At 55.2% G+C, this 24,938-nt stretch overlaps 1 protein-coding gene across 3 annotated transcripts; it reads right to left on the reverse strand.

Annotated features, from left to right (window-relative positions):
- Positions 1–438: 438 nt before the first annotated feature.
- Positions 439–22,156, reverse strand: Sun2 (Sad1 and UNC84 domain containing 2). 3 transcript variants are annotated; one of them, XM_090328717.1, is made up of 18 exons: positions 22,055–22,156; positions 14,135–14,293; positions 13,227–13,417; positions 12,934–13,065; positions 12,478–12,573; positions 12,237–12,330; positions 10,966–11,036; positions 9,153–9,277; positions 6,219–6,473; positions 5,657–5,734; positions 5,420–5,463; positions 5,004–5,157; positions 4,523–4,744; positions 4,162–4,246; positions 3,751–3,866; positions 3,462–3,629; positions 3,196–3,288; positions 439–1,884 (listed from the first exon to the last, which is right to left on the reverse strand). In XM_090328717.1, the coding sequence occupies exons 2-18, from the start codon at positions 14,254–14,256 to the stop codon at positions 1,768–1,770; spliced, it is 2,163 nt and encodes a 720-aa protein (XP_090184843.1). In that variant the 5' UTR covers positions 14,257–14,293; positions 22,055–22,156; the 3' UTR covers positions 439–1,767. The 3 variants fall into 3 exon arrangements, with proteins under 3 accessions (XP_090184843.1, XP_090184841.1, XP_090184842.1); XM_090328715.1 differs by lacking the exon at positions 22,055–22,156 and adding an exon at positions 17,582–17,806; XM_090328716.1 differs by lacking the exon at positions 22,055–22,156 and adding an exon at positions 17,049–17,164.
- Between the last annotated feature and the right edge of the window lie 2,782 nt (positions 22,157–24,938).

The raw sequence follows: 24,938 nt of genomic DNA on the forward strand, positions 1-24,938 counted from the left end.
AGAGGGGGCCGGGGAGGGTATGGATGAGTGTGGGCCCGGCCCCATCCAGGGACAGAGCCCCTCTGACCCCGCCCCTCCACACTGGCCATTCTGCCTTCGTGTTCTCTGCCAGGGTCCATAGTCCATAGTTGGGGAGGACTCAGAGTTTGGCTGGAAAAGCACCCTCAGCTGGCAGATCCTGGCAGTTTCCTAAACACTTGACTTGGCCTCTGGCTGGGCAGCACTGAGTGGACAAAGGGCCCCTCCTCCATCGGCGAAGGTTTGGAAGCCATTTCCTCCTGCCAGTCCTGGAGCCTGGAGGCACTGGTGTTGGCCTCACGTCTGCTCCAGCTGTATCATGGCGGGGCTTAGTCGGAAGTCCTGGGTTTCTACACTCTGCTAAGATAATTTTCACAGGAGCATCTGTGCTGTGACTTCCAGGTAAGAACCACACCCCACTGAGCCTGGGCAGCCTTTATTTTTTGCATAGCCATAAATTAGAATCTGAAGTTAAAAAATGAAGAACCAGCAGTGCAGCATTTGTGACAGGAGAGCACAGACAAGCCCCAGTGTTCTTGGGGGGTCAGGGCTCTGTGGGCCATGCTTCTGCCCAGGTGGAGCGTGGAAGCTGAGTCAGGCTCAACCCTGTAACACAGCCCCTGTAACAGGATGCCTATGTGTCTGCCTGCCTGCAGCTCCACCTGCCGTACCCCATAAGCCAGGCCCAGGCCCAGGCCCCAATGCAGCCAAGAACTAGGAACTGACTGCTACCCAGTGCCCCAGAGAACGGGGCTAGGAATCAAGCCCTTAGCTTTTCAGTTTTTAAAAAAGAAAAAGCTTTGAAAAATATATATATACACAATACAGCAGGGCCTGTGGGTCTTTCTCCCCACTGGGCAGGGCAATTTCACCAGTACCCCTCCCCACATCCCACAGAGAAGGAGCCCAGCAAGAAACAAAAAGCAAGAGCCAACACAGTGCTGAGGTTGCCCCTGGGGCCTGGTTAGACAACCCTTCTCCCACTGGGCCAGAGAGCCCTGAGGTCCCCTGCTTGCTCCTTCTAACCCCAGAGGCCAATGTCCTCAGACATAGACCTGGGTCCTCCCCTAACGGGGGGAATGTGGACAGCTTACACTGGGGGACTGGTGGGCCCTCACCCTGGCATCAGGGGCAAACACTGCCCATCCCAGCACTGGAGAGTCCACACTGGCACAGGCAGTGGCTCAGGCTCACAGAAGCCAGCTCCCTCCCTACAAAATACAAGAAGCCCCATGGCCTTTTCTAGCCAGGACAAAGGCAGGTTTCTAGAAGAGCTTTTTTGGGGCCCAGGGCCAGAGGTTCCCCATGGTCATGCACCTGCCTTATGGGGAGAGCAAAGCAGCCCAGATGCTACTGCCTGATGCACCCACCTAGCCTCCCTGTGTGGCTCAGCCTTGACACCTCCTCCACCCGCCTGCCTTCTACCCACAGGGAGGGCTGTGGGCTTTGCTTCCAGTCCCCGTGGTGATTACATATATGGCACGCAGCGTGCGCGCCAGGAGGAGGTGAAGGGGTTTGCTGGAGCCTGCCGGCCACCTCCGGCTGTCCTGCTGCTTGGGGAACCTCACATCACTCTCATCTCCCTGGGCCAGGGGTCTTCTTGCTTCTTAGAAGTCAGGGTGCCCAGGAAGCCTGAAGGGGCAGCGGTAGGATGCTGGGCACTCCTTCCCGGGGTGGGGGGGCAGAGGCAGGTGCTGGGAGGGGCAAACCTCCCGTGTGGCTGGCAGCAGGCGGGGGGGGGGGGGAGCGCTAGTGGGCAGGCTCCCCGTGCACCCTGAAGCGGTAGATGCAGGTGTACTCAGGGTGGCCCCAATTGGTCAGGATCCGCAGCTCCACCACCTGGTACGAGGCCGCCGATTTAGAGTTCTGGGTGGAGAAGATTAAGAGTGTCACATGGTCTCTTGAGATGTCATCAACAGACAAGGCGGAGGGGGGGCCAGCCCTTGTGGTGGCCCAACTCCTCCCAGGGGCTGAAGAAGCTCCTGTCTTTAGTTCTCAGACACTTCTTAGTCCCTATAGGAGTCACTGTCCCACAAGCCAGCATGGGGTCCAGCCCATGCTGAAGGCAGCTGGGTCCCTCTGAGGCTGAGGGGCATTCATGCCTTCATGGTGGCTTCATCCTTTTTGCCAAAGGACACTGCCCCAGTATGGAGGCTGGAGCACTGGGGGTTGTTTAAGAGCCACAGTGTTTGGGGCTATGGGTATGTCTCAGCTGCACAGTGCTTCACACACACACACACACACACACACACACACACACACACACACACACACACACACACACACACACACACACACACACACACACACACACACACACACACACACACACACACACACACACACACACACACGCCCTGAGCTTCTCCAACGTTAGGGGCATGGCTTGCAGCATGTCGTCCTGGTTGAGGCCACTGGCATGGCACTGCTCTGCCATCCATTCCTGGTCTTTGCTGCCCCCTTTTTGCAGGCCCTCCTGAATTCTCCTGGAATTTGGTCTAGGCCTCCCACAACACTGCCAGGCTATCCCACAGGCCGCTGCAACAGGTGGGCAAACCTGCTTCTACCTCTCTGGTGGGCCCACTTAGTACTTCCATCCTTGACACTGGCAGATGGCAGCTTCCTTTGTTCCACCTTTTCCCACTGCTCCCCTTCACCTGACATCTAGGGTCCTCCCAACTCCTCACTGACTCACTCACTCCCCTCCTCCAGCTCGCACCCCACCCTTCACCCCCAGGCCTCCGGTGCCTTGTCCTGCTCCATCCCTTTGCACCTCTTCATGACCTCACCCTCGCTCTCCTCACATTCATCCACATGGTTTGTTCAGGTTTAGGGCCCTGGGTCCCCTCAGCCCTGAGAAATCCACATTTCTGTGAGCCTAGATCAGAGTCCACTCGGGTTAAAGCCCAGTCCCTGCCTGAGGCCCCAGGGGCTGTGCCCTGGCACCTCCTGCACCTCCAGACACCTTCACAGTGGTGTCCGGGCCAACCCACCCCCCCCTTCACCCAACCTTCTCCAGCAGTGCCCTTCGGGAAGTGGCCCTGCTGAGCCATCCACTGGTGTGTCACCTCCACCTCTGACTGAGGTTCATGGACCAGGGCTTCATGTCTGAGCCCCAGACCTGGCAGAGCCAGGGAGACACCTCCTGTGGGCTGGGAGCACAGGGGCTGCCCGTACCTGGAAGTAGAAGGTCTGGATGGGCTCCCCATCCTGGTCATAGGTGAACGTGCCAAGAAGAGTCCCCTCCTGCTGCAGGTCTTCGTCAAACCCCTGGAGAAGAGCGTGCATGGGTGGGGAGGGGCTGGAGGAGCCCTAAACTCTCAGCAGAACCCCCGTCTCACCCTAGCTTCACATCTCCCAAGTCTGTTCCTCTCCCTTCCTCCCAGCCTGATGCCCACAGGCTCCCCCCAGCCCTTCCACTCCCACACCGGCCCGATGCTCACAAAGATGGCGAAGTCCTTGGGGGCACTGGAGATGGTGCTGTTGGGTGACAAGGCCTTGGGCACATGCTCTAAGGTGACGGCTGTGGGGCGAATTCGAGCAGAGAGGCGCACCACCGCGAAGCCCTGGGGCCCCTGGAAAGCCCAGCAGTTGCCGGGGTGCACGTCTGGCTGGAGGGGAGGGAGGGCGAGTCAAGGCAGGGCCTCGAGTCCAGCCCCGCTGAGCTGATGGAGCGCGGGAGCTCGTCCATCACTCAGGACCCCGTGGAGGCGCTCGCCCACCAGTACCCACCTGGAGGATGACACGCGGGGACTGGGAGTGGTACCACAGGGGGATGCCAAAGAGGCTGAGGAGAGCTGTCTTGGTCTCATAGGTCTCCGAACACCGTGTGCTGATGACACTGGCCCCTGATGTAGGAAAGGAAGGCAGGTGGCAACCAAGGGCAAGGGCTCAGGCTGCCCACCGCAGAGGCGGGACTGCTGCTACTCATCTTGCTTCTCATGGTGGGCAAGACTCAGCCCCATCCCCATCCCACTGGGCGCTGGCTGCTACCTCAGGGCTCCCTGAGCTTCCCTGCCTTGGTGTGCAGTCCAGGTGAGGTGGTAGGTGCTGATCTCAAGCCCTGCCTGCTGAAACCCCCAGCAGAGTCCCCCCAGGCACTGTGGGGACCCGGCCTGGGCAGGCAAGGCAGGCTGCGCCTACCTCCCGACTCCAGCGCGTAGTCCACCAGCCCGATGCGGTCCTCGCTGTAGCGCTGCAGGGCCTGCTTGACAATCTGGTGCACCTGCTGTCAACGCGGACACAGACACCATGAGAACTCGGCCCCCAGGAAGACAGCCACCGTGGGAACAGCAGACCCCAGGACCCGCACGGCGCAGGTGCCCAGGTGTGGATGGCATGTCCATACCACCCCATCAAGGCCAGAGCCCACACCAGAGCCCGCTGTGTGTCACTTGCGTTTTGGAACACAGGAGACGCTGGCAGTGTGGGGCTGCCAGGCCTGTGGTGCCCAAGGAGAAAGGCAGCATGTTGAAGCATGGTGGGGGGAGCACTTGCTCCTTACCTCCTCTGTTACCCCGACCACGCCTTCCTTCTGCAGCGTCTGGCCCAGGAAAGCGGCAGCCTCGCTCACGGACTTCCCCTGCATTTCTGCCACGTGGGCAAGAATCTTACTCTCCAGCTCCTGCAGCCGAGTGTGCATCTCCTCCCTCTGGAAGAGGCTGGGGTGGGCACCCCCTCCTCGAGCAAGGTACTGACTGATCCAGGTGGGGAGCTGGGACTCTACCTGGGGACAGAGACCGTGTCACTCAGAGAGGCTTACAGATCGCGTCACAGCTAAGCAGAGCAGCGCAGAGCAGGGAAGCGCTCAGCTAGGGCACAGGCCTAGGAGAGAGGAGGGGGGTCCACAGAGGAGCTGGCCAAGGAAAGACATGAACAACACTGAAGGCCATCAACTAGAAACAGGGGGCCTGCCCTGTGCGGGTTCTGCAGTTGTCCCAGGAGCCCCCGTGGGTGGTCCCTGAAGAAAGGGCCTCCGCACTCACATCGTCCCGCACAGCCTGGATCTTCTGCGGCAGCAGCCCCACTTCCCTCGCCATGGAGCTCTGCTTCTGTGTCAGGGCCGCTAGCTCCTGCTGTAGGCTAGCCAGCTGGGCCTCCAGCCGCCCCAGCTCCTTCACAGAGTTCTCCTGGGTCAGCCTAGTTCCAGAGGAAAGGCAGGGCAGGAAGAAGGAGGATGTCTAGCTGGCTCTCCTGCTGTAGGCTGTGCCCTCTACTGTGCATGCAAGGGGCCAGGTGGTTACAGGGCACAGCAAGCAGCTTGGCATCTGGATAACCTATCTCACAGCTCGATGGGATGGAAGCCCCAGTTCACATAGGCCAGGGAAGGCTGCACAGGATCCTGAGCCAAGCCCACCTCCCACTCCCCCCTGCAGTAGGGTGGGCCAGGTGATGGGCTTACCTTAGCCATTCTGACTTCAGCTGCTGCACACGAGCCTCGGACTCCTGGGAGCAAGAGAGCCAAGGCTGAGAAATACTGAAGTTCAGAGACCCATCAGCTTCTTTAACTATCCTTGCCCCAGGGTTGCCCAAAGATTGAACTGACCAGTCCTTCTGGCAGTCCTACCCCCTGTCTCACTTGCTCTCTCATGGGTGTTAACCCATTCACCCAGGATAGTCATCAGACCCCAGCTCTGACCTGGGAGGCCTGGACGATCTTCTTGAAGAGGTCTTCAGAGTCCTGGTGATGCTCTGCCCGCAGGGAGCTCAGTTCTTCCTGTCAGACAGCAGGGGGATGGAAGATTTGAACTTGGGTCTTGGAAAAGCGCTTCTACTACGAGAAGGTCTATCTAGTACTCAAAACAGGGCGCTGAACCCCAGCTCTCAGCCTCAGGCCTCAGTGCTTCTCAGAGGCACACACATCCCACCGGCTCTCTTGGCACAGTTATGCCATGCCAGGTACTGTGCGAATTATAACATACAGCTCACAACCTGGGGCCGGGGACAGAGGTTTTGACACTCTCCAGCTTAAAGAGAGGGAGCCAGCTGAGCAGTGGCTCATGCCTAGAACCCCAGCATCTAGGGAGGCAGAGGCGGATCGTGGTCCAGGCCAGTCCCGAGCATAAAAAGCACAAGAGCCTTGAGTGCCTGCCAAGCAGGAGTGAGGCTCTGGGCTACCAAAGGAAGACAGGAGAGGGCTGAGCTGTCCACCTCTAAAGGACGCATGGGTCCCTCGCAGGGGACCCTGCCCCACTCCCCACCTGGATGCGGGCTGCGGTGTCTCTGCGGAAGTCCTCCTTCAGGGCAGCCTCCCGGCGGCTCACGAGCCCCTCCAGGAGGTTCAGGGTGTCCTCGTGGCTCAGGCCACCACCACCTTCATGGCCGGTGGTCCCCTGCCGAAGCTCCAGGCGTTCCAGCCGAATGGCCTCCTTCTGCCAGTTGGAGGAAAACTCGGCAGCGAGAGCATCCAGGCGGCGCTCCAGGGCATGGACCTGGGACAGAAGGCGCTGCTCGCCCTGGCGGGGCAGGAGGAAGGCAGCAGAAGTGAGCATCACTGAGACAGCTGGCTGAGAGAGGGAAGGGAATCCCAGGATGGGGCCCACAGGGAGCTGGGTGCACACTGCGAGAGAGGGAGGCGGGGCCCAGGACATGCTGTGGGACTCAAATGTCAAGAGGGTAAAGGTTGTGGTGGGGGGAGATCTAAGCAGAGGAGCAGGCCAAGAAAAAGCCAGGCAGCTGGGGCTGGGGGCTGGTGGCTGTAATCCTAGCGACTCAGATGGCTGAGAAGCTAGGAAAGTCCTTGAGACTCTCATCTCCAAATAACTACCAAAAAGCGGAAAGTGGAGCTGTGGTTCAAGTAGGAAAGTGAAAAAACTAAGCAAGAAAACAGGAGGCCCTGAGGCTCGCACGGACAGGCACAGGCACAGGCACAGGGGAGGTGGGAGGGGAGAAAGAGGAGGGGTTATAGCTCTCAGCTTTCACTCCTTCCACAGACGACCAGGACTAAAGGAACAAATACTCTGAAAGTGCTTCCTTTTTCATCTTTGAGGAGCGTCCCTGAGGTTGGCACCTGATAGTGGGTCATGAATTTTGAGGACCTTTGTTGGCTGAACAACAAGATTATAAACATTTATGAAACATAAAGGATTGAAAGCCAGTGGTCTTAGATTCTAGGAATTTTAATAGGCAGCGCATTTTCATGAGCTGAATCACAAGAAAAAGCGGGTGCTGATGGCTTACACCTGTAACCCTAACTACTCAGAAGGCTGAGATCTAAGGATCATGACAAAAATCTAGACAGGAGGGGCCAGGAGTTTGGCCTAGTGGTAGAGTGCTTGCCTAGCATGCAGGAAGACTAGGTTTGATCCCTTGGTACCACATACATAGAAAAAGTTAAAAATGGTGCTGTGGCTCAAGTGGTAGAGCATTAACCTTGAGAAAACCCCTAGGACAGTGCTCAGGCTCTGAGTTGAAGGCCTATAACTGACAAAATAAAGCAAAATAAAAATCTAGACAGGAGCCGGACATGGTGGCTCATGCCTATAATTCTAGCTTACATAGGAGGCCAAGATCTGAGAATTGAGGTTCAAAGCCAGCCCTGGCACAAAAGTCTGTGAGTTTTTTTGTTTTTTTGGTGGGTCATGGGGCTTGAACTCACTTGGATGCTGTCCCTACTTTCCATTTTCTGGAGGTTAATTGGAGATAAGAGTCTCCTTTTGTGCCCAGGCTGGCTTTGAACCTTGATCCTCAGATCTTAGCCTCCTGAGTAGCTAGGATTACACGCGTGAGGCATTGAGTCCCTGGAAAGTTGTCGGTGAGATTCTTAACTCCAATTAACTGCCAGAAAACTGGAAGTGGCCACTGGTCCAAGTGGTAGGGCAATCGATAGCCTTCTGCTGAAGAGCTTGGGGACAACGCCCAGGCCCAGAGTTCAAGCCCCATGACTGACAAAAAAAAATAAGGGTGGGGGGAGGGGTCCAGAAAAAGTCAGAAGTGGCTGTGTGGCTCAAGTGGCAGAGAGCTAGCCTTGAACAAAATGTGTCCAAGGATTGTGCCCAGGCCCTGAGTTCAAGCCCCAGGACTGCCAGAAAAAAAAAATCTAGACAGGAAAGACAAATCCCCAATTAGCCAACAAAAACCTGGAAGTGGAGCTGTGACTCCTGTGACAGAGCACTGGCCTTGAGCATGAAAAGCTAAGGGACAGTGCCCAGGCCCTGAGTTCAAGCCCTAGTATCAGCACATGTCTATATGTGTACATGCACACCGAAAAAAAAAAAAAGTAGAATAGTCTTGTTCCTCTCCACTGCCTACCCAGCAGCCGCTCCAGGCTGCCACAGCTTCCATGGGGTCTGTGCGAGCAGAAGCAGAGTCAACTCAGCTTCACTTCCCCTTTTTACTCAAAAGGTGTCTGAAACCAAGTTGCTTTTATCACCTTCAATGATAAAAAAGGAAGTTGTGACAGAATGTCATTCTTTGCAAAATACGAAGGTTATTCCTAGCAAAGTACTGTCCACAAACATAAGATTAAAAATATGGCACTGAATTTAATCTGGCAGGGGGTAAACCCCAAGTTCAAAGAAACTAACTAGAGTCCACAGTAACCTGTGATCCTACCATATTTTCATTAGGTCTACTCGTCACCCTTGACAGACCACAGGCTCCTTGAGGGCACAGTCTGGTCCTGACCCATCTCGAGATACCAGGTGTCAGGTTATAAACTAGCCCATCCCTCCCTGTCTGTGTCTGCCTGCTCTGCAGTGAGTCCTGCAGGCCTCCTCTTAACCTGCTCTAAGAGTGGCCTCACCACGAAGGGCAGTCTACAACTTCCACATCCTGATTTCAGTCTGTCCAGCCCATTCCCTCTCCTGGAACCATGCCCCGCTGCCCTGGGAGCAAGTCCAGGCTGGCGCATGTGCAAGAGTTGCCCTCAAGGGCTCTCAACCAACTGTGTGCATTTCGCACACATAGCCCAGTAAGATGGGCTGACCCTTGCTCAGACCAGAAGGGGGCCCAGACTACACACTCACAGAGCGCTTGGACACAGTTTTAAGTCATACTTAAAGGCAGTTTGACCTGGATGCTTGCACCCCAAGCAGCAGGGAAAGGGGTGCTGCAGCTAGGATGACACCTCCTCAGCCTTGGGGCCAGGGGTGAAGCAGGCAGAGGGGAGACCCACCCAGGGCTTCCATACTCACCTGGAAGTGTGAGGACATGTCCCTGGATTCCCACACCTCAGGACGCCTTCTGCTATCCGATGCCCACCAAGAGGCCACGGCAGGGGGGAAAGTCTGCAGCACATGCGGGTACCAATACCAGGCACCTGGACACAGGAAGCAGCTACTTCAATCTGCCCCATGGCCTGTGTCACCAGTGTGGGCTCTGCTCTTCCTGGACTCAGACACTCTCACACCCCCTTATCTACCTTACAGCTACTCCACAGACAGTGACATTCAGGAACTAGCAGTAACCAGTTAGGCAGGTGCGAATGTAGACCCCAGGGGCCCAGGCTCTGGGCTGGCCTGAAAGCACAATGCTCTGAATTAATAGGCTTGGGCTGGAGCTCGGTGAGGGGGATCTGGAAACTTCCCAGCACTGGATCCAACATGAAGCTCCAACTGGAGTCCTAGCTACACTCACACAGACACATGAACCTTCCTGTGAGTACACGACTGGCATGTACACTCTTGAAAAGTGTGTGTATGTGTGTGTGTGTGTGTGTGTGTGACACATTAAAATACAGACACAAGTCAGGCACTAGTGGCTCACCTGTCATCGTCACTATACAGCAGGCTAAGCTCAGAGGATTGAGGTTCAAAGCTAGCCTGGGCAAGAAAGTCTGTGGGACTCATCTCCTATTCACCAAAAAGCTAGAGGTGGAGCTGTGACTCAAGTGATAAAGCAACAGCCTTGAGCAACTACAAAAAAAAGCTAAAGGACAGCCCTCAGGCCTGAGGTCAGGCCCTGGGCACTGCCATCCTCCTCCACACAAACCAGACGTAGACAGACAATGGGGGAGGAGACAACAGAACCTGAAAAGGCCAGGCCTGCTTTCTGGCTCTTGGCTGTGAGCAAGGGAAAGGAAGCCTGTGCCATGGCTAAAGATGACACAGGGACCTGAGCAGGTCCTCCGTGGCACTCCACATGACAGGGACCTGAGCAGGTCCTCCGTGGCACTCCACATGACAGGGCCAGGATATGGTCCTCCCAACCCCATGCAGCGCTGGTGAGGCTCCGGTTAGATGGAGCTAAGTCATGGGAAAGGGCTACAGGACAGAATGCTACGAGATTAGAAGAGACCATTATTACTGCAAGGCCAGTGCCCAGTTTCCACTGGATAAGAACAGGTTGTTCTTGTAACAGGAAACAAAAAGGAAACCAACTTTTGGAAAAATGTGCTACTCTGTTATTTTGAAAAGCAACACAAGTGGAATAGATGCTAAGCCAATAAAACCAACTCTCTCTAAAAAATAACAGCCTTTAACTGTAAGTTGGTTAATCATGAAGAGATGGGGGGACCATACAGCTGGAAAGGATAGCACAGGCCATAAACGTGTCAGGATGGCACCAGGGCAGCCTGCAGGCCTCCTACTAAGCGACTGCTCTTGGGGTCTAAGACGGTACTTATTTCTCCTATCTCATTGCCTTTGCCGTAAAAACAACTCAAGATTTAACGTGATCTTGTAAAAACAACCCACTCATACACAAACTATGTCCTCATGTGGAACGGAGGGAAAACGACTGCTACTAATAATAGCACCCGAGTTCCTGCTTATGGCTGGTGTCCCAGGCTGGGTCCCCGCCCATGGGGCACAGGGGTGTTTCTGGAGTGCTCTTACTAACTACAGCAACTCAAGACATCAGCAGATGGGGTGTTTCTCCTTTGCCCCGGACAGCCTGAGAGTGGGAAGTGCTGGGCCCAGGGCTCTGTCTGCCACACTGGGTCACTAGCCCAGCACCTGCTACATACGGTGCCCCTGGCATTTCCTACCCCGCCTGCCCCAGGCTCACCATAGGTCAGGCCGGTCATCAGAAACAGCAGCAGAAGGAACCAGAGAAATGGTTTCAGAGAGGAGAAGCGCCTAGACCAGGAGGAAGCAAACATGAAAGGGGGGCCCCCCTGCGTCCGCATACCCCTCCCAGGGTTCTGAACTAGAGTGGCACTCCTAAGCTGCTCATGGCACCAGGACTGACATGGACACCAGAGAACTACCCACAGGTCTTTGAGTGATGGAAAGTAAAGTTATCACCTGCAAATAAGGCAGTCCTGGCAAAACTTCCTCTAAACAAGAAAATTTAAGGGACTGGGAGTTTGGCCTAGTGGTTAAAGTGCTTGCCTAGCATGCATGAAGACCGGGGTTCAATTCCTCGGTACCACATACATAGAAGAAAGCCAGAAGTGGTGCTGAGGCTCAAGTGGTAGGGCTCTAGCCTTGAGAAAGTCCAAGGACAGTGCTCAGGCCCTGAGCTCAAGCCCAGGACTGGCAAAAAAAAAAAAAAAAAGAAAAAGAAAATTTAAGCGGGGGGAACTAGGTCTGGGCGCATGGCCTAGTGGTAGGGTGTTTGTCTAGCATGCATGAAACCCTGGGTTCAATTTCTCAGGACCACATACACAGAAAAAGCCGGAAGTGGTGCTGAGGCTCAAGTGGTAGAGCGCTAGCCTTGAGAAAGTCCAAGGACAGTGCTCAGGCCTTGAGCTCAAGCCCAGGACTGGCAAAAAAAAAGAAGCCCTCTTCAAATGAATGATTTTCTTCTAGGATAAGGACCTTTCTTGGGTGGCATGAATCTGTCCTTTTCCTTCTCCTCAGCCATTGCCAGTTGTCTGCCCCTCCCTGGGCCCTGGACTGTGGTGAGCTTCTCGCATCCTGAGTCAGCCCTCCTGTGATTTCTCAACACCACCAGGAAACCTGTGAGGCCTGGACCACCACAGGCTGAAATGGATGGAAGGCGGGCTTTCTTGGAGCCCCCCTCCTGGGGCAGAACCCCAGAGCCTAACAGAGGGAACAAAGCCACGTGTGGGGTGGGTTTAGGAGAAAGGGTCTCCACAGAAACAGCCTGTGTTCCAGAATCCTGCTGGAAGGGCAACTGATAAAGGAATAAACCCGCCTGTGTCCCCCCTCCCACCGTGTTGGACGGTGATAGGTTTGGGGTGCACACTCTGCTTGCGGAGAAAAGCTGGGTGTAGCCCTAGCCTCTGGGAGAGATGGCATGCACACACGTCGCCATCCTTCCCACCCCTGTCATCCTTCTCCATCCAGTCTCAGGGCTGGGGTCTCGCTCACCTGGTTAACACAAAGACATCCAAGAGGGAGGCGGCTGTGGTCAGGCGGTACCAAGTGGTGCCAACCCACCAGTACAGGAGTCCAAAGAGCCGGCCTGGAGTGTAAGACTTGGTCACATTTAGCACATTGCCCTCTCCTCTCCTCCCTGGCCTATACCCACTTGCCAGGGTGCCCCATCCCATCCTATAGTCACACTCCCATGAGCCAGTGTGCCCCCACCCCTGGTCCTGCCAGCACCCACCTGGGAAAGTAAACACCATCCAGACAAAGGAGCCTGCTCGAGACACAGCACTGCCTAACCGAGACCCTGAACTGTGCTGGTCCACGTCCGGGTAGCCTGTGGGGAGCAGAGCCGAGAGCAGCTCAGCTGGGGACTTGCTGCAGTGCCTTGGGATCTGGAGCCTGACTGCTCCCAGTGAGGCCAGGCACATAGTGGGACAGCAAATGTTTGCAGAAGGACGGAAAGGAGGCTTCTGATGTTCCGGCTCCCACCAGAACTTTTTGTTTGCGTCTCTCTCCCTGCCAACGATCCTTGGAACCACTGGTGAGAGCCAGAGGCGGGGCTCGCTCACGTAGCTACTGTGAGTGACAGCACCTGCCAGCACCTTATCCTCTCACTGTCCAGCTGGCCCAGCCAGGCTGCCCTGGCCGCCAGCAGGCTTGGAATCTGCCCAGGGGGGCAGGAAGGAGCACCCACCTGCAAAGTCATCCTCAGAAGAGTAGCCTGAGGAGGAGCCCAGGAAGTCCTCCCTGCTCTCCGCCAGCCCATTGGCCTTGCCGCTGTCAGTGCCGCCAGTGCCCCTCCTCCTCCTCACCTGCAGGTCCTCACCTGGCAGGGAAGAACACGGGGCTCTACTGGGCTTCCCAGGGCCTCAGCCATGGGAGGCCTGTGGCAGGGGGTGCTGGGAGGAGCATGCTCCAGGGGCTTTTGGGGGACACTGAGGAGGAGGCAGCCCCCCACCCCACCGGGGGAAGGCTGTGGACACTCACTCCAATAGGGCTCACTGCGCAGGCGGTCCTCGAGGAGGGCAGTCCTGGCCAGGGAGGCAGCCCGGGGGCTGCCTATGTAGGATTCCCGGACCACAGACTCGCTGTAGTAGGAGGTGTGGGAGTCCGAGGAGGGGCCCAGCTGGGGCACTGGGGACAGACGCTTCATGTTGCTGGATTTCCTCTTCAAGGTCCTGTGGGACAGTCATGAGGGAAGAGACAAGGAAGTAAGCCCAGCCGGGGACAGGAAGCCACAGCTATGGCCGTTCTGCACTCCTGGTTGGTTCTGTTGCTAGGTAACCAACAACCCCTTCTGCTCCTGCCCACTTTCCAGTACAGGTACTTTCTCTGTTCCTGCTATCGCTGAATCTCACCAGAGATAGGCAAGATCATCAGTTAGGGATGGAGCCAGTGTTCAAACACAATCTTGAACTTCAAAGCCACAGGATTTGCCATGCTTCTTAATGGGATAGTAATTTCTACACCTCTCTGAAACCCAGACAAACAGACTTGGCCTCCTAGAGCTAGCCAGAGCCTCAGGGCATCATGTCTCCAACCTGGGTGGCAGCCCACTGAGGCAGTCTAAGGAGGTGAGACAAGAGAAGGGCAGATTGCTACACTCAGCCACAGCAGGAGGGGTTGCTGGGAGCTATGAGCACAGCTACAGGGTTTCCGGCCTGGCTTGGGTATCAGGCCACTGCTCCCCACTTCCTGTCCTCTAAGTGAGGGCAGCTATCCCAGCTACACTGACTGGAGAAGATGGGGCTCCGGGTACCGCCATCCTCACAGAAAGGCAGAATCTCGCGAGCAAGTGCCAGCGTCTGGATCTGCCCAGGGTGGCAGCAGAAAGCCACTGTGTGTTCTGTAGGCCTGCGCAGGGGAAAGAGATGACGGTGCTCCCGTGTCCCTACCTGAGAGGACTGTCTTTAAACAAGGTGCTCTGGTTTCCTGTCACCGAGCTCCCTCCACTGCTACTGCTACCATCGTCGTCCCCTTGGGAGTAGCGCGAGAGGCGCTGGCTGCGTCTTGACATGATGGGACGGGATGGGAACTCTTCCCCTGAAGAGAGACTAAGGAGAAAGGACAACACATGAGACTTGAGGCTGTGCGCTGGAGATGTGCCAGGAGATGTGGGCACTACGGGGCCCCTGTGAAGTCCCTCCCTAGCCCTCACCCCCAGTGCCCACTCCCCACCCCATGGCTTACTCCATAATCACAGAGCCTCTGTCATGGTGCTTTCCCTTTAATTTCTTTTAACATTTTTATTTCATATTTATTATTTTTGTTTGCCTTGCAGCTTAAACTTGCACTCTTACTTGGCTTCTTTGCTCAAGGTTGGCATTCTAGCACTTGAGCTAAAACTATAACTGCTGGCTTTTTGTTGGTTAACTAGAGAAAAGACTCTCACTGATCTGCCTGCCAACACTGGCTTCGAACCTCAGTTCTCAGATCCCACCTCTTGAGTAGCAAGAGCTACAGGCATAAAGCTGGGCGTAATCCTAGCTACTCAGGAGGCTGAGATCTGAGGATCTAGGTTCAAAGCCAGCCCAGGCACAAAAGGACCTGAGACTCTTATCTCCAATTAACCTCTAGAAAATGCGGAAGTGGGGCTTCGCTCAAGGGTAGGGCAGTAGCCTGGAGCTGAAGAGCTCAGGGACCAGTTCAAGCCCCATGACCCACACACAAAAAAAATTACAGGCGTGAGTCACAGGCACCTGGCTTCATAAGGTTTTCTTTTTTTTTTTTTTTTTTGCCAGTCCTGGGCTTGAGCTCAGGGCCTGAGCACTGTCCTCGGACTTTCTCACGGCTAGAGCTCCACCACTTGAACCTCAGCACCACTTCCAGCCTTTTTCTATATATATGGTACCAGGGAATCGAACCCGGTCTTCGTGCATGCCAGGCAAGCACTTTAACCACTAGGCCAAACTCCCGGCACTTCATACGGTTTTCTAATGGCCAATTTACTTATCTTTATCCTCCTTGACAGTGAAGTCTGTGTCAAGTGCTGGGTGTGGGACAAAGGATCTCACAGGCAGGTGCCTCAGAGGTGCTAGACAAGACTTTCAATCCCCCCTGCCCAGCTGCCCTCTAGCCCAGCCCTCCTCTATCTTGCCTTCCTGCTGGAGCTGCCACTGCATCCATGGAACGCGCCTTTCTTTCCTTCCTCTTAGCCACACTCGCTGACCTGGGGCCCAGTCACGTGTGCATGCCGGAAACCCTTTCCCCACTCTGTATCCTCCCTCAGCCGTGGCCTCTCTTGTACTCTGTGGCCCCTCAGTGCAGACTGTGCTGCTACAGGCTTGATGTGATGATAAGATATGCGGTTAAATGCCTAAGCATTCCTCTGTACAACCCCATCAGTGGTGCCCACGAGAGACAATCCAAGTGGCATCACCACTCCCATCTATGAGGGTGGAACCTGGGACACTGAGCAGATGGGTCCACTGTCACCCAGCTGAGAGGTGACGGCCAGGATCTGCACTTAGACCTGACAGGTGGCAACATCCAGGGCTTTCTACTCTACTCAAAGGGTTTGCAAGTTGTTTTCGGGAATATCTGTGCGTCTCAAAAGCAGTCTGTTTATAGCTCCATATATACCCAGAACAAGGCTGCCAACTGTGATGACACAACAAATATTTCCTAACAAACTAACAGTCCCAGTCCAGGGAGGCAAAGCAGCACAGCCCTGCAGTCAGTGCAAGCCCACAGGCCAAGTGGCACCAAAGGCATTGACTGATCACTGGGACAAAGAGGCCGGAGTGAAAGGACATGGCCAAGGGCAGGGGTCCACATGAGGAAGATTAACATTTAACTTCTGGAAACCCAAATTCCAAATCTCAGATTACCCTCGTCCTGGAGTCTCAAAGTAGCACAGGTATAATAAAATAGCAACTCCATCCTAAACCCCCTCAGGACGTCCTAGAACTTTTGATTTCATTACTTTGAATATTCCTGAAACCAGCAGTCACCAGGGCTGTGTGGGTATACCCTAACACTGCTCAACCTGATTCCCTGATTATGAGAACCAGAAGGTCAGGTTCATCCGGCCTAGGGCGCCTTCATTTGGATAACAAGTAACCTCCTGTCTGGGCTACTTGGCATTTGCCCAGGTAGGATTGCCCATCTGGTATCCTTTCCTGGCTTTAGCTGGTGTTGGTAAGGAGATGAATTGGTAGTAGCCACAGCAGAAAGTTGGCCTGGGTCCTGGGCTGTATTCCAGTCCATATAAGGCAGTCCACTCCCCTGGGGGGTCAGCCTCCCTCACCTGACAGCTACAGATGCCCACAGAACTCTTAACCCTTGACCTGCTTAAGCAGGCCAATGAAGCCTTCACTCAGGGACAGAAATAATGCAACATGTTTGTACAGTACCCAGGCTGCTGTTGGCAAGAGCCCAAACACTCCCCGGAAGTGGGTGGGGTGGAGGGGCAGCTCTATCGCTGAAAACTGCCAGTCTGCCTCCACCTCCCGGAGTCTGGGAGGCTGTGTGTCTCACTTAGTCTTGCCGTAGAGTTTCGCAAGATGGAAAAGGTGACACGTCCATCTCCCAAAGAAGAAGTGAACCTCTAGAAACTCAACTCTTTTGCCCATCAGTACAGACACTCCCCCAAGCTGGAAAACAAGAAACCCTCAAAAACAAACAAAACAAACACGTAATTCTATTCAGGTCCCCAGCAACTCAGGAGGCTGAGATCTGAGGATCCAGGTTCTAAGCCGGCCCTAGCGGAACTCAACTCTCATTAACCAGCGAAAAGCCAGAAGGGGAGGTGGGAGAGCACGAGTCCAAACCCCTCCGTTCCCAGGTCTTGAGTTCGAGTCCTGGTACCTGCACGCGCACACCCCAACACAGCATCTCAATCATAAACCCTCAGCCTCCGCCCTGGTGAGCTGGATTCTGCCCCATCACACGCGGGACGGCAGGACGGCGTGGGGTCGGTGTGAAGGTTGGGCCGCCCTGGGCCGCCCTCCCCCGCCCTCCCCCCCTCCGCTGCCGGCTTGGTTTGTTTTGTTTCTGAGCGGAGCGGACCGGGCCTCCCTCCAGTGCCCGGAGTCCGGCGGGCGGCGCTCAGGCAGGGAGCTGCCGGCCCCGGCCCGGCCAGAGTGGCACTGCCCGGGCCGGCCTGGGCGGCTGGGCGCCCCGCCCCGCGCTGACCCCGGGCGCCGGGGCGGGGCGTCAGGGCCCGGCCGGCCCGGGAGGGGTGTGCGCCTGCCCGGCGCGGGGCTGGAGCCCAGCCCAGCCTGGCCCGGGGAGGAAGAAGCAGGCCCGGCAACTCGGGCCTGGCCCGAGCGGGCCGGCGGCGACCCGGGGGCCGGCGGCGACCCGGGAGCGCGGACGCACGACTCCGCCAGCGACTTTACCTGCTGGCGCGGCTGCTCCGTGCGTGGCCCCGGGCGTGCGAGGCCTGTCGCGACGGCCGGACGCGCCCCCTTCCCGCGGGCCGATCCGCGGGCGGTGTCCCGTGCGGCCAAGTGGAGGACGGGCCTCGGGGCTCCGGCGCCCAGCGACAGGCGGCGAGGGACGAAGCGGGCCGGGCAGGTGGACAAAGCTGCCGGCGGAAACCCGCGCTGCGCGAGTGGGGCTGGGCGGCGCGCGCGTGGCCCAGTGTGTATGTGTGCGCCTGTCAGTCAACGCTGACAGGCCGCGGCCCATTGGCTGAGCCCCGCGGGAAGGCCCCGCCCCCCGCCTCCGCCCATAGGCTGATTTGAACACAAAGGCTGCGGCTCGCCCCGCCCCCGCGTGGGCCCCGCGGCCCTGCGTGCGCCGCCCCCCCCAGTCCGCGCGTGGGAGCCGGGGCCGACGCGCCCCTCCCCGGGCTCCGGGAGGTCGCAGCGAGGCCCCGGGCGAGACGGGGACCCGTGCCCGGGACTTGCTGTGTTGTGGCCAAGCGTCTGAGGCTGCTGGGCGCTGCCCACCGAGCCGACGCGGCCGGGCGCCGTCCCCGGGGCCCCAGAGGCGACGGCGGCGGGCTCGGTCCGCGCCTCGCGGACCCCGATGGCGCCCAAGGTGGCTGAGGCCTGGTGCGGTGGCCAGGCCTCAATAAGCTCGACAAGGACCGGGAAGGCTTGTCGTACGCCCAGCGCTCGTGTGATGTCCCAGCCAGTCCTTTCTTTAAGATGAGGAACCGGTGGTGGGGGTGGGGGGGTGAGGGGGTAGTTGGGGGGGTGAGGAGGGGTGGGTGTGGGGGGTGAGGGGGTGTGGCTGGGGATGGGGGGTGTCATTGAGGTTTTCCGTTTCTTGCAGGAAGCCAAACTGAAATGAGAAGATTCCATTTTGGGCCTAAGTTTAGGGTTCCAGACATGACAGGAGGCTCCCCCATCTTGCAGACTCCCTGTTTTTTTTTTTTAAGAAGGGGTGCCTACAGAACCCCCCCCCCACACACACACACACTCACACCTTTAATCCTTGCTACTCAATAGGCCTAGATCTGAGGATCTCAGTTCAAAACCAGCCTGGGCAGATGAATCTGTGAGACTTTTTAATCTTCAGTTAGCCAACAAAAAGCCATAGGTAAAGGTATGGCTCAAATGGTAGAGTGCCAGCATTCAGTGTAAAAGCCAAGTGAGGTGCCAGGAGTTTGGCCTAGTGGTAGAGTGCTTGCCTAGCATGCATGAAGATCCAGTTTCGATTCGTTGGTACCACATACATAGAAAAAGCGAGAAGTGGTGCTGAGGCTCAAGTGGTAGAGCTCTAGCCTTGAGAGAAGTCCAAGGTCAGTGCTCAGGCCCTGAGCTCAAGCCCAGGACTGGCAAAAAAAAAAAAAAAAAAAAAAAAGTGAGAGCACAAGGCCATGAGTGCAGGCTTCAATACTGACACACAATAAAAGAGGGTCCCATAGTTAGTGTCAAAAGAAGCCAGGAAAGCTGAGTAGTGTGTCCCTGACTTCAGGGGTCCTGTCCCTTGGCCCCACTGGCCTGCTGTGCAGGTACGGCCAGTACAGTTGAGCATGAGCAACTTCCTGTGAGCTCTTCTAAGGGAAGATGAGACCCAGGGCCATATCACCACTTTCAAGGTGCGAAGAGGATATAGAACAAGACATGACAAAGTCACAGATGCAGGCACAGGAAATGTTGGGGAATCTAGACTAAGAAAACAGGAAGTCTTCTAGATACAAACAGAACCCCTTTCTGACCTCCACTGCACCACCTGGAAAAGGGGTTTCCTTAGCACAATCACTCGCTCAACCCTAGAGCTTGCTGAGGAGCCTGTCTGTGTCTGTTGACCAGAGAACACAAATCAGAGAGGCAGCCCACAAGTAGAGGAGGGTCTCTGCATCCCACCCCTTCATGCAGAGCCTGCTCCCTCTTCTCTTAGGGCCCAGTAGATATCTCCTCCTAAACTGTGCTGTCTGAATGAGCCATGGTCCCCAAAGATATTAGGTGCTAATCCTGGCATCTGTGAGTATTACCTAAATGAAAAGGCTTTGCAGATGGGACTAAAGATTTTCAAGTGTTATTATCCTGGATTATCAGGCGAGGCCCTCAAGGTGATCCTAAAATCCTTCCCGAGGAGAAACAGAGGAAGTGGGAAGGCCCAGAACCATCAAGGTAGAGGTCAAGTGACGTGGCTGGAAGCCAAGGAAGGCCACAGCCACCGGAAGCCGGAGAACGGGAGGCCAGGAACGGACCCTCTCGTAAAGCCTCGAGTGCTGACACGCGATTATGACCCAGGGAAACTAATAACAGATTTCTGGTTTCCATTGTTTTACCAGATTTGTAGTACTTTGTTACATTCGCCACAGAAAACTAACAAAGACCCTTAGAAAATTCTTGGCGCTGGCATTGCAGGCTCTTGTGATGTGCCAGGACCCTCTCTGTCCTGACCATCTTCATGACACCCCTCTCTCCTTGACATCTGTCTGAGACGCCACCCTGCACGTCTCCCTATGGTGCCTATCTTTTACACTTTTTTATCTGCTCACCCAGCATCTTTCTGATTTAGGGGTTCAGAACAAACTAGGGATCCTGCCTCCTCCCCCATCCCCAAAAGATGGTGGATGGGCAGTACCAAAGGTTTTCTGTGTTCTTTTCTTCACCTGATTGCACACATGAGCAACCAGAGGCCAGATTGCCTATGGGCTGCCTTCTCCCCACTGCTTTGTTCTTGCTCTTGCCTTTTCTTAGGTCGTCACTGGGTGGGGTTGAGGAGGGCTTTGCCCTGTTAGGATGGTGAGGCTGGCAACTCTCACCAGGTTTGGCTTTCTTCCTCACCTTGGAGGCAAACATAGAAAAAGAAAAACATTCAGGGGCTCAGTGATAGAGTGTTTGCTTAATATACACGAGGATTTATGTTCTTTTAACTTTTTTTTTTTGCCAGTCCTGGGGCTTGAACTCAGGGCCTGGGCACTGTCTTGGGCTTTCTCAAGGCTAGCACTCTACCACTTGAGCCACAACAACACTTTTTCTTTGTTTATGGTACTGAGGAATTGAACCCAGGTCTTCATGCATGCTAAGCCAAACTCCTGGTCGAGGATTTGTATATCCTTGTAAGTTAATTATGTTTTACAACTTTGTTGGCACAAAGTTGACTATAATCTAGATTTGGACTTTAATTACTACACATTCATTTATTACTATATTCAGTGTTTCTCCTGGTTTATAAGAAATCAAAAGGCACCTGACAGAGAAAGTGACCTGCACTTGGTGGGGTAAACCAAAGATGTAACTCGCATCCAGCCCTGCTGCTCAGGTGTCACCAGGACCCACTTGAAAGCCCCAATGCCCCTTATCTCTCCCTTTTTTTATGTGTGTGCCACTATGGGGGATTGAACTCGGGGCCTAGGTGTTTGTCTCTTAGCTTTGTCCACTTAAAGTATTCTATCACTTGAGCCACAGCTTCACTTTTGGCATTTTGCTGGTCCATTGGAGATTAGAGTCTCATGAACTTTTCTGCTTGGGCTGGCTTCGAACCTTGATCTTTAGATCTCAGCTTCCTGAATAGCTAGGATTATAGGTGTGAGTCTCTGGTCCCTGGTCAGGCCTTGTCCACAGTAGAGGGAAAGTCCAGCTGTAGCACAGGCACACAAGGAGAGGGATACTGCAGACCCCATCCAGACTAGATAAGACTATGTATTCACTCTACATGCTGGATGAGTCTCTTAATCAGAGCCATTTCCCCTTAGCATAAAGCACAAGTAATGACAGCTGTCATGTGCCATACCAGGTGCTTCAATGACCTTCCACAAGTCAGTAAGGCCTTTCATCTCTCTCTCTTTTTTTTCCATGAGAGTCACCAGTCACCTCCCTGCAACTGAGGCCAACCTCCCCCTCCCACTCTCCCACCACTGGCCTCATCAGTCAGCAGCTAGGGTGTTGGCGTCTGTCATTTAACCATCATAGGCAGAGGCAGATCTGGCAGAAGTGGGAACTTTCATGTCAGACTTCCTGGCAGCAGGAACACGTTTGGCAGCTCTAGGGGGTAGCAACCTTCAAGGAGCTTGGTGCCCTGACCCCTGGGGGGTTGTTTGTGTGTCTCCTCAGTGATCTGATGTGGGCTGGCTGTAGCACCCCACCCAGGCCTGTGATGGGACACACAGCATTTATGGACACTTTCATGCAGGCAGCTCAAAGAGTTCACCTCCGATCACGGTGGCCACTCCCAGATTCGCAGAGATTGATCCAAGCTTTCGGGTGACTGTATCTTCCTCATTTCTGTGCCCTCATGCCATGACCGTGTCCTACTCCCAATAAATGCTCAATAAATGTGCAGTTCCTCATCTTTAAATCCCACCTCGTTGGCCTGGCTCCCTGGTAGCTCTGAGAGGCAGGCCCTCTCCCCCTATGTCCTCAACTTTGTCACCTCCCCCAGGGCCAGGCCCTCTCCCCATTTCCTACCAGCTGGCTTCCTGGACTGGCTTTGTGTCTCTTCTTCCCAGCCCAGGTCTCTAGATGGAGCAGGAGCTCATCCCTTGTTCTCCTTTTCTGCACAGCTCAGACTCAGCGCCTTCATGCCACACTCTGGAGTGGGGGGGTGGGGAACTCACCCACAGCCCCATGGGACAACGCAAGGCCTCCACAGGCTGCTGCTGGTACAGGAAGTGTGAGCTATGATTGTCACTGCCGGCACAGTGCCAGCACAGAGGCAGGCCTCACGTGGGCTACTCATGAGACATCACCTGGCGTGCTCAGAGGAAAGGTAGGGATTAAGCATCCATGCTCAGAACCTGGGGAGCTAACGCTGCAGGACCTGCTCTCTGTCTCTGGGAGCCCATAGCTCTTGGGAATATCTTAGCCTCTCGACACACCCACTGGCTCCACCTCCTATGGGGACATTCCTGGGCTATTCTTGGCTCACTAGGGCCAATTAACTTTGTGCAGCCTTGATAGTCTCATCTGTGCATTGGGGGTGTTATTAGGGTGTCAGCTTCCTAGATCTTGGTGAGCTCCAGCTGAGCCGGTTTTATAATCGCCTGGTCATCTGGTAGATGCTCCCTGCAGCTGTGATCCGACCCCAGGAGGGAACTCAGGCCCGTAAGGAGCCCCTATGACTGAGGGTAGCAGTGGCTGGGGTTGGGGGAGAAAGGCCTCAGTATGACTTTCATGGCTTAAAAACCATTCAAATACCCTTCCTGTATAACAATAGTAATTTGTGACTATTTGATACAACGTGGGGGAGGCCTCACTGAGAGTCTTTCAGGAGGGTCCCCAGACAGGGTGCAGGACTGTGGGCTCTTCACTATGGCCGAGGGCATCTCAGGCTGGGACGTCAGGACATTTATTCCTTCTGTGTGTCTATCATCCCTTCTCTACAACCCTTCCCCCACACCAGAGACTACACTTCCTAGCAGCCCAAGTCGTCTTTGTGTGTGAAAGCTGAGTGGCTGGCCTTGGTGGCATGCACAGGGCAAGGCAGGCCCTGTAAACCTGGGTGATGGGTCATAGGGCACTATGGCAAGGACTTGGGGTGCTCAGAGTCAGGGAGATGGCAGCCTGCTCTCCCACTGCACCAGGAGCCAAGATGCCAGCCTGCCTCAAGCAGTGGGCCGGGGAGGCTGGAGGCAGGCAGGCCTAGACATCCAGGTAGTAGAGCTTTCTGAGCCCAGCTGATCCATGCACAGAATAAGGAGCTACCCAGACATTACTTTGCCTAGACATTCCCTGAGATCCGAGCAGGGCCCTGTGAACAACCGCTAGATTTGCTCTGCTCTGTTGTTTCGTACAATGGCCTTGTCTGGACAAATCTATTTAAAAACAGGGATTCTGTGCCCAGGAGTTTGGCCTAGTGGTTGAGTGCTTGCCTAGCATGCACGAAGACCTAGGTTTGATTCCTCTTTACCACATACATATCAAAAACCGGAAGTGGTGCTGAGGCTCAAGTGGTAGAGCTATAACCTTGAGGAAGTCCAAGGACAGTGCTCAGGCCCTGAGCTCAAGCCCAGGACTGGCAAAACAAAAACCAAAAAATAGGGATTCTGCTGTGGGAATCAACTTTGCTGAGCAGGCCTCTCGGGAAGGTAGGGCAGGCCTCAGCTATGTTATGCCCATGTGTGGCCACAAGAGGTCGCCCCACACCACCAGCAGCAGCAGCAAGGGGAGCCTCCCAAGTTCCCCTTGGAGGAAGAGGATGAGCCTGGGCCAATCTGGAAATTTTACCATTCAGTGGTCAGGAGTGCAGGAAGCCTGGGAAATTGGCTGCATAGCACACACTACAAAGGGGCTTCGCAGTGCAAAGGAGAAGAGGGTATATCTGATCCCCAGGACACCGTTAGCCCGTGCAGGACTGAGAGGGTCCCTCTAGATCCTCACCTTCTGGGTGTTAGCCAAGGCAGTGAGGGTGCTTGGGGACTGGAGATTAAGTCTAGCTCTGACTAGTGCTGGGTCAGATCGAACTGGGGAGCTGGCCTTCCTGCGCCCACACTGCAGCTTGTGACCCAGCTCCATCTTTAGCCAGCAGAGCAGGTGGCCATTTCCCATCAGGCCCTGGGGCTGTGCTCCTGTGGCCCTGCTTTCTCACAGAGCTCTCCCTGTCTCCCTGCTGAGTCAGTAGCCCAACCAGGCCTGCCTCCCTCCCCCACCCCTACTGTGGCTCCAACCTATAATCCCTGCTACTGAGATCTGAGAAGCATGGTTCTAAGCTTGCCCAGGCAGGAAAGTCTGTGCATCTCATATCTCCAATTAACCACCAGAAAAATAGAAGTGGTGCCATGACTCAGTGTGGTAGAGCCTTGAGCAAAAGAGCTCAAGGATAGCGCCAGGCCCTAAATTCAAGCCCCACAATTGACCAAAAAATTATTTAATAATAATAATAATAATAATAATAATAATAATGAGGAGACATGGTCTGAGTCAAGGTCTGAGTCAAGGCCCTGTTAAAAGTCCAGGTCTAACTATATAACTCACGTGCTCTCCTCTGCCGCCAGCCCAGTTAGCAATGTTCTCCCTTTCAGGGTTTCCACGTTCTCTCAGGGACCAGGTCAAAGGGGAGTGACTCTGTGCCACCCAAACAAGCCTGAGATCGTTTGCCTAGAAACTTGGCAGAAGGCATCAGAAATCAAAGGACAAGTTCAGGCCCTGACCCAGTTATTGTTAATGTCCCTGACCTCATGTGTCCTGCTGTTCTGAGCCACCTGGAGCCTCTTCTCACCTCTCCTCTTCCTCCCTCCATCTAGTCTTCCTCTACCTAGCCATCCACTTACCATTTCACAACACTGAAGCAAATCGTCTCAGCCATTGCTTAACTGAAAGGGCAGCCTTTACAGATACCATGACACAGGGCGCC

The sequence above is a fragment of the Megascapheus bottae genome, chromosome 2 (genome assembly GCF_031878675.1).
Source record: "Megascapheus bottae isolate mThoBot1 chromosome 2, mThoBot2.hap1, whole genome shotgun sequence".
Classification (NCBI taxonomy): Eukaryota; Metazoa; Chordata; class Mammalia; order Rodentia; family Geomyidae; genus Megascapheus; species Megascapheus bottae.

What these genes read in the sequence shown, in the direction of transcription:
- Sun2 (XM_090328717.1), bottom strand. Translation starts at nt 14,256, where the DNA reads ATGTCAAGACGCAGCCAGCGCCTCTCGCGCTACTCCCAAGGGGACGAC. An exon ending in TTCTGAGGATGACTTTGCAG is followed by an intron (nt 12,574 to 12,933) that starts GTGGGTGCTCCT and finishes TGCTCCCCACAG; the next exon opens with GCTACCCGGACGTGGACCAG. An exon ending in AGATCGTCCAGGCCTCCCAG is followed by an intron (nt 5,464 to 5,656) that starts GTCAGAGCTGGG and finishes TCTTGCTCCCAG; the next exon opens with GAGTCCGAGGCTCGTGTGCA.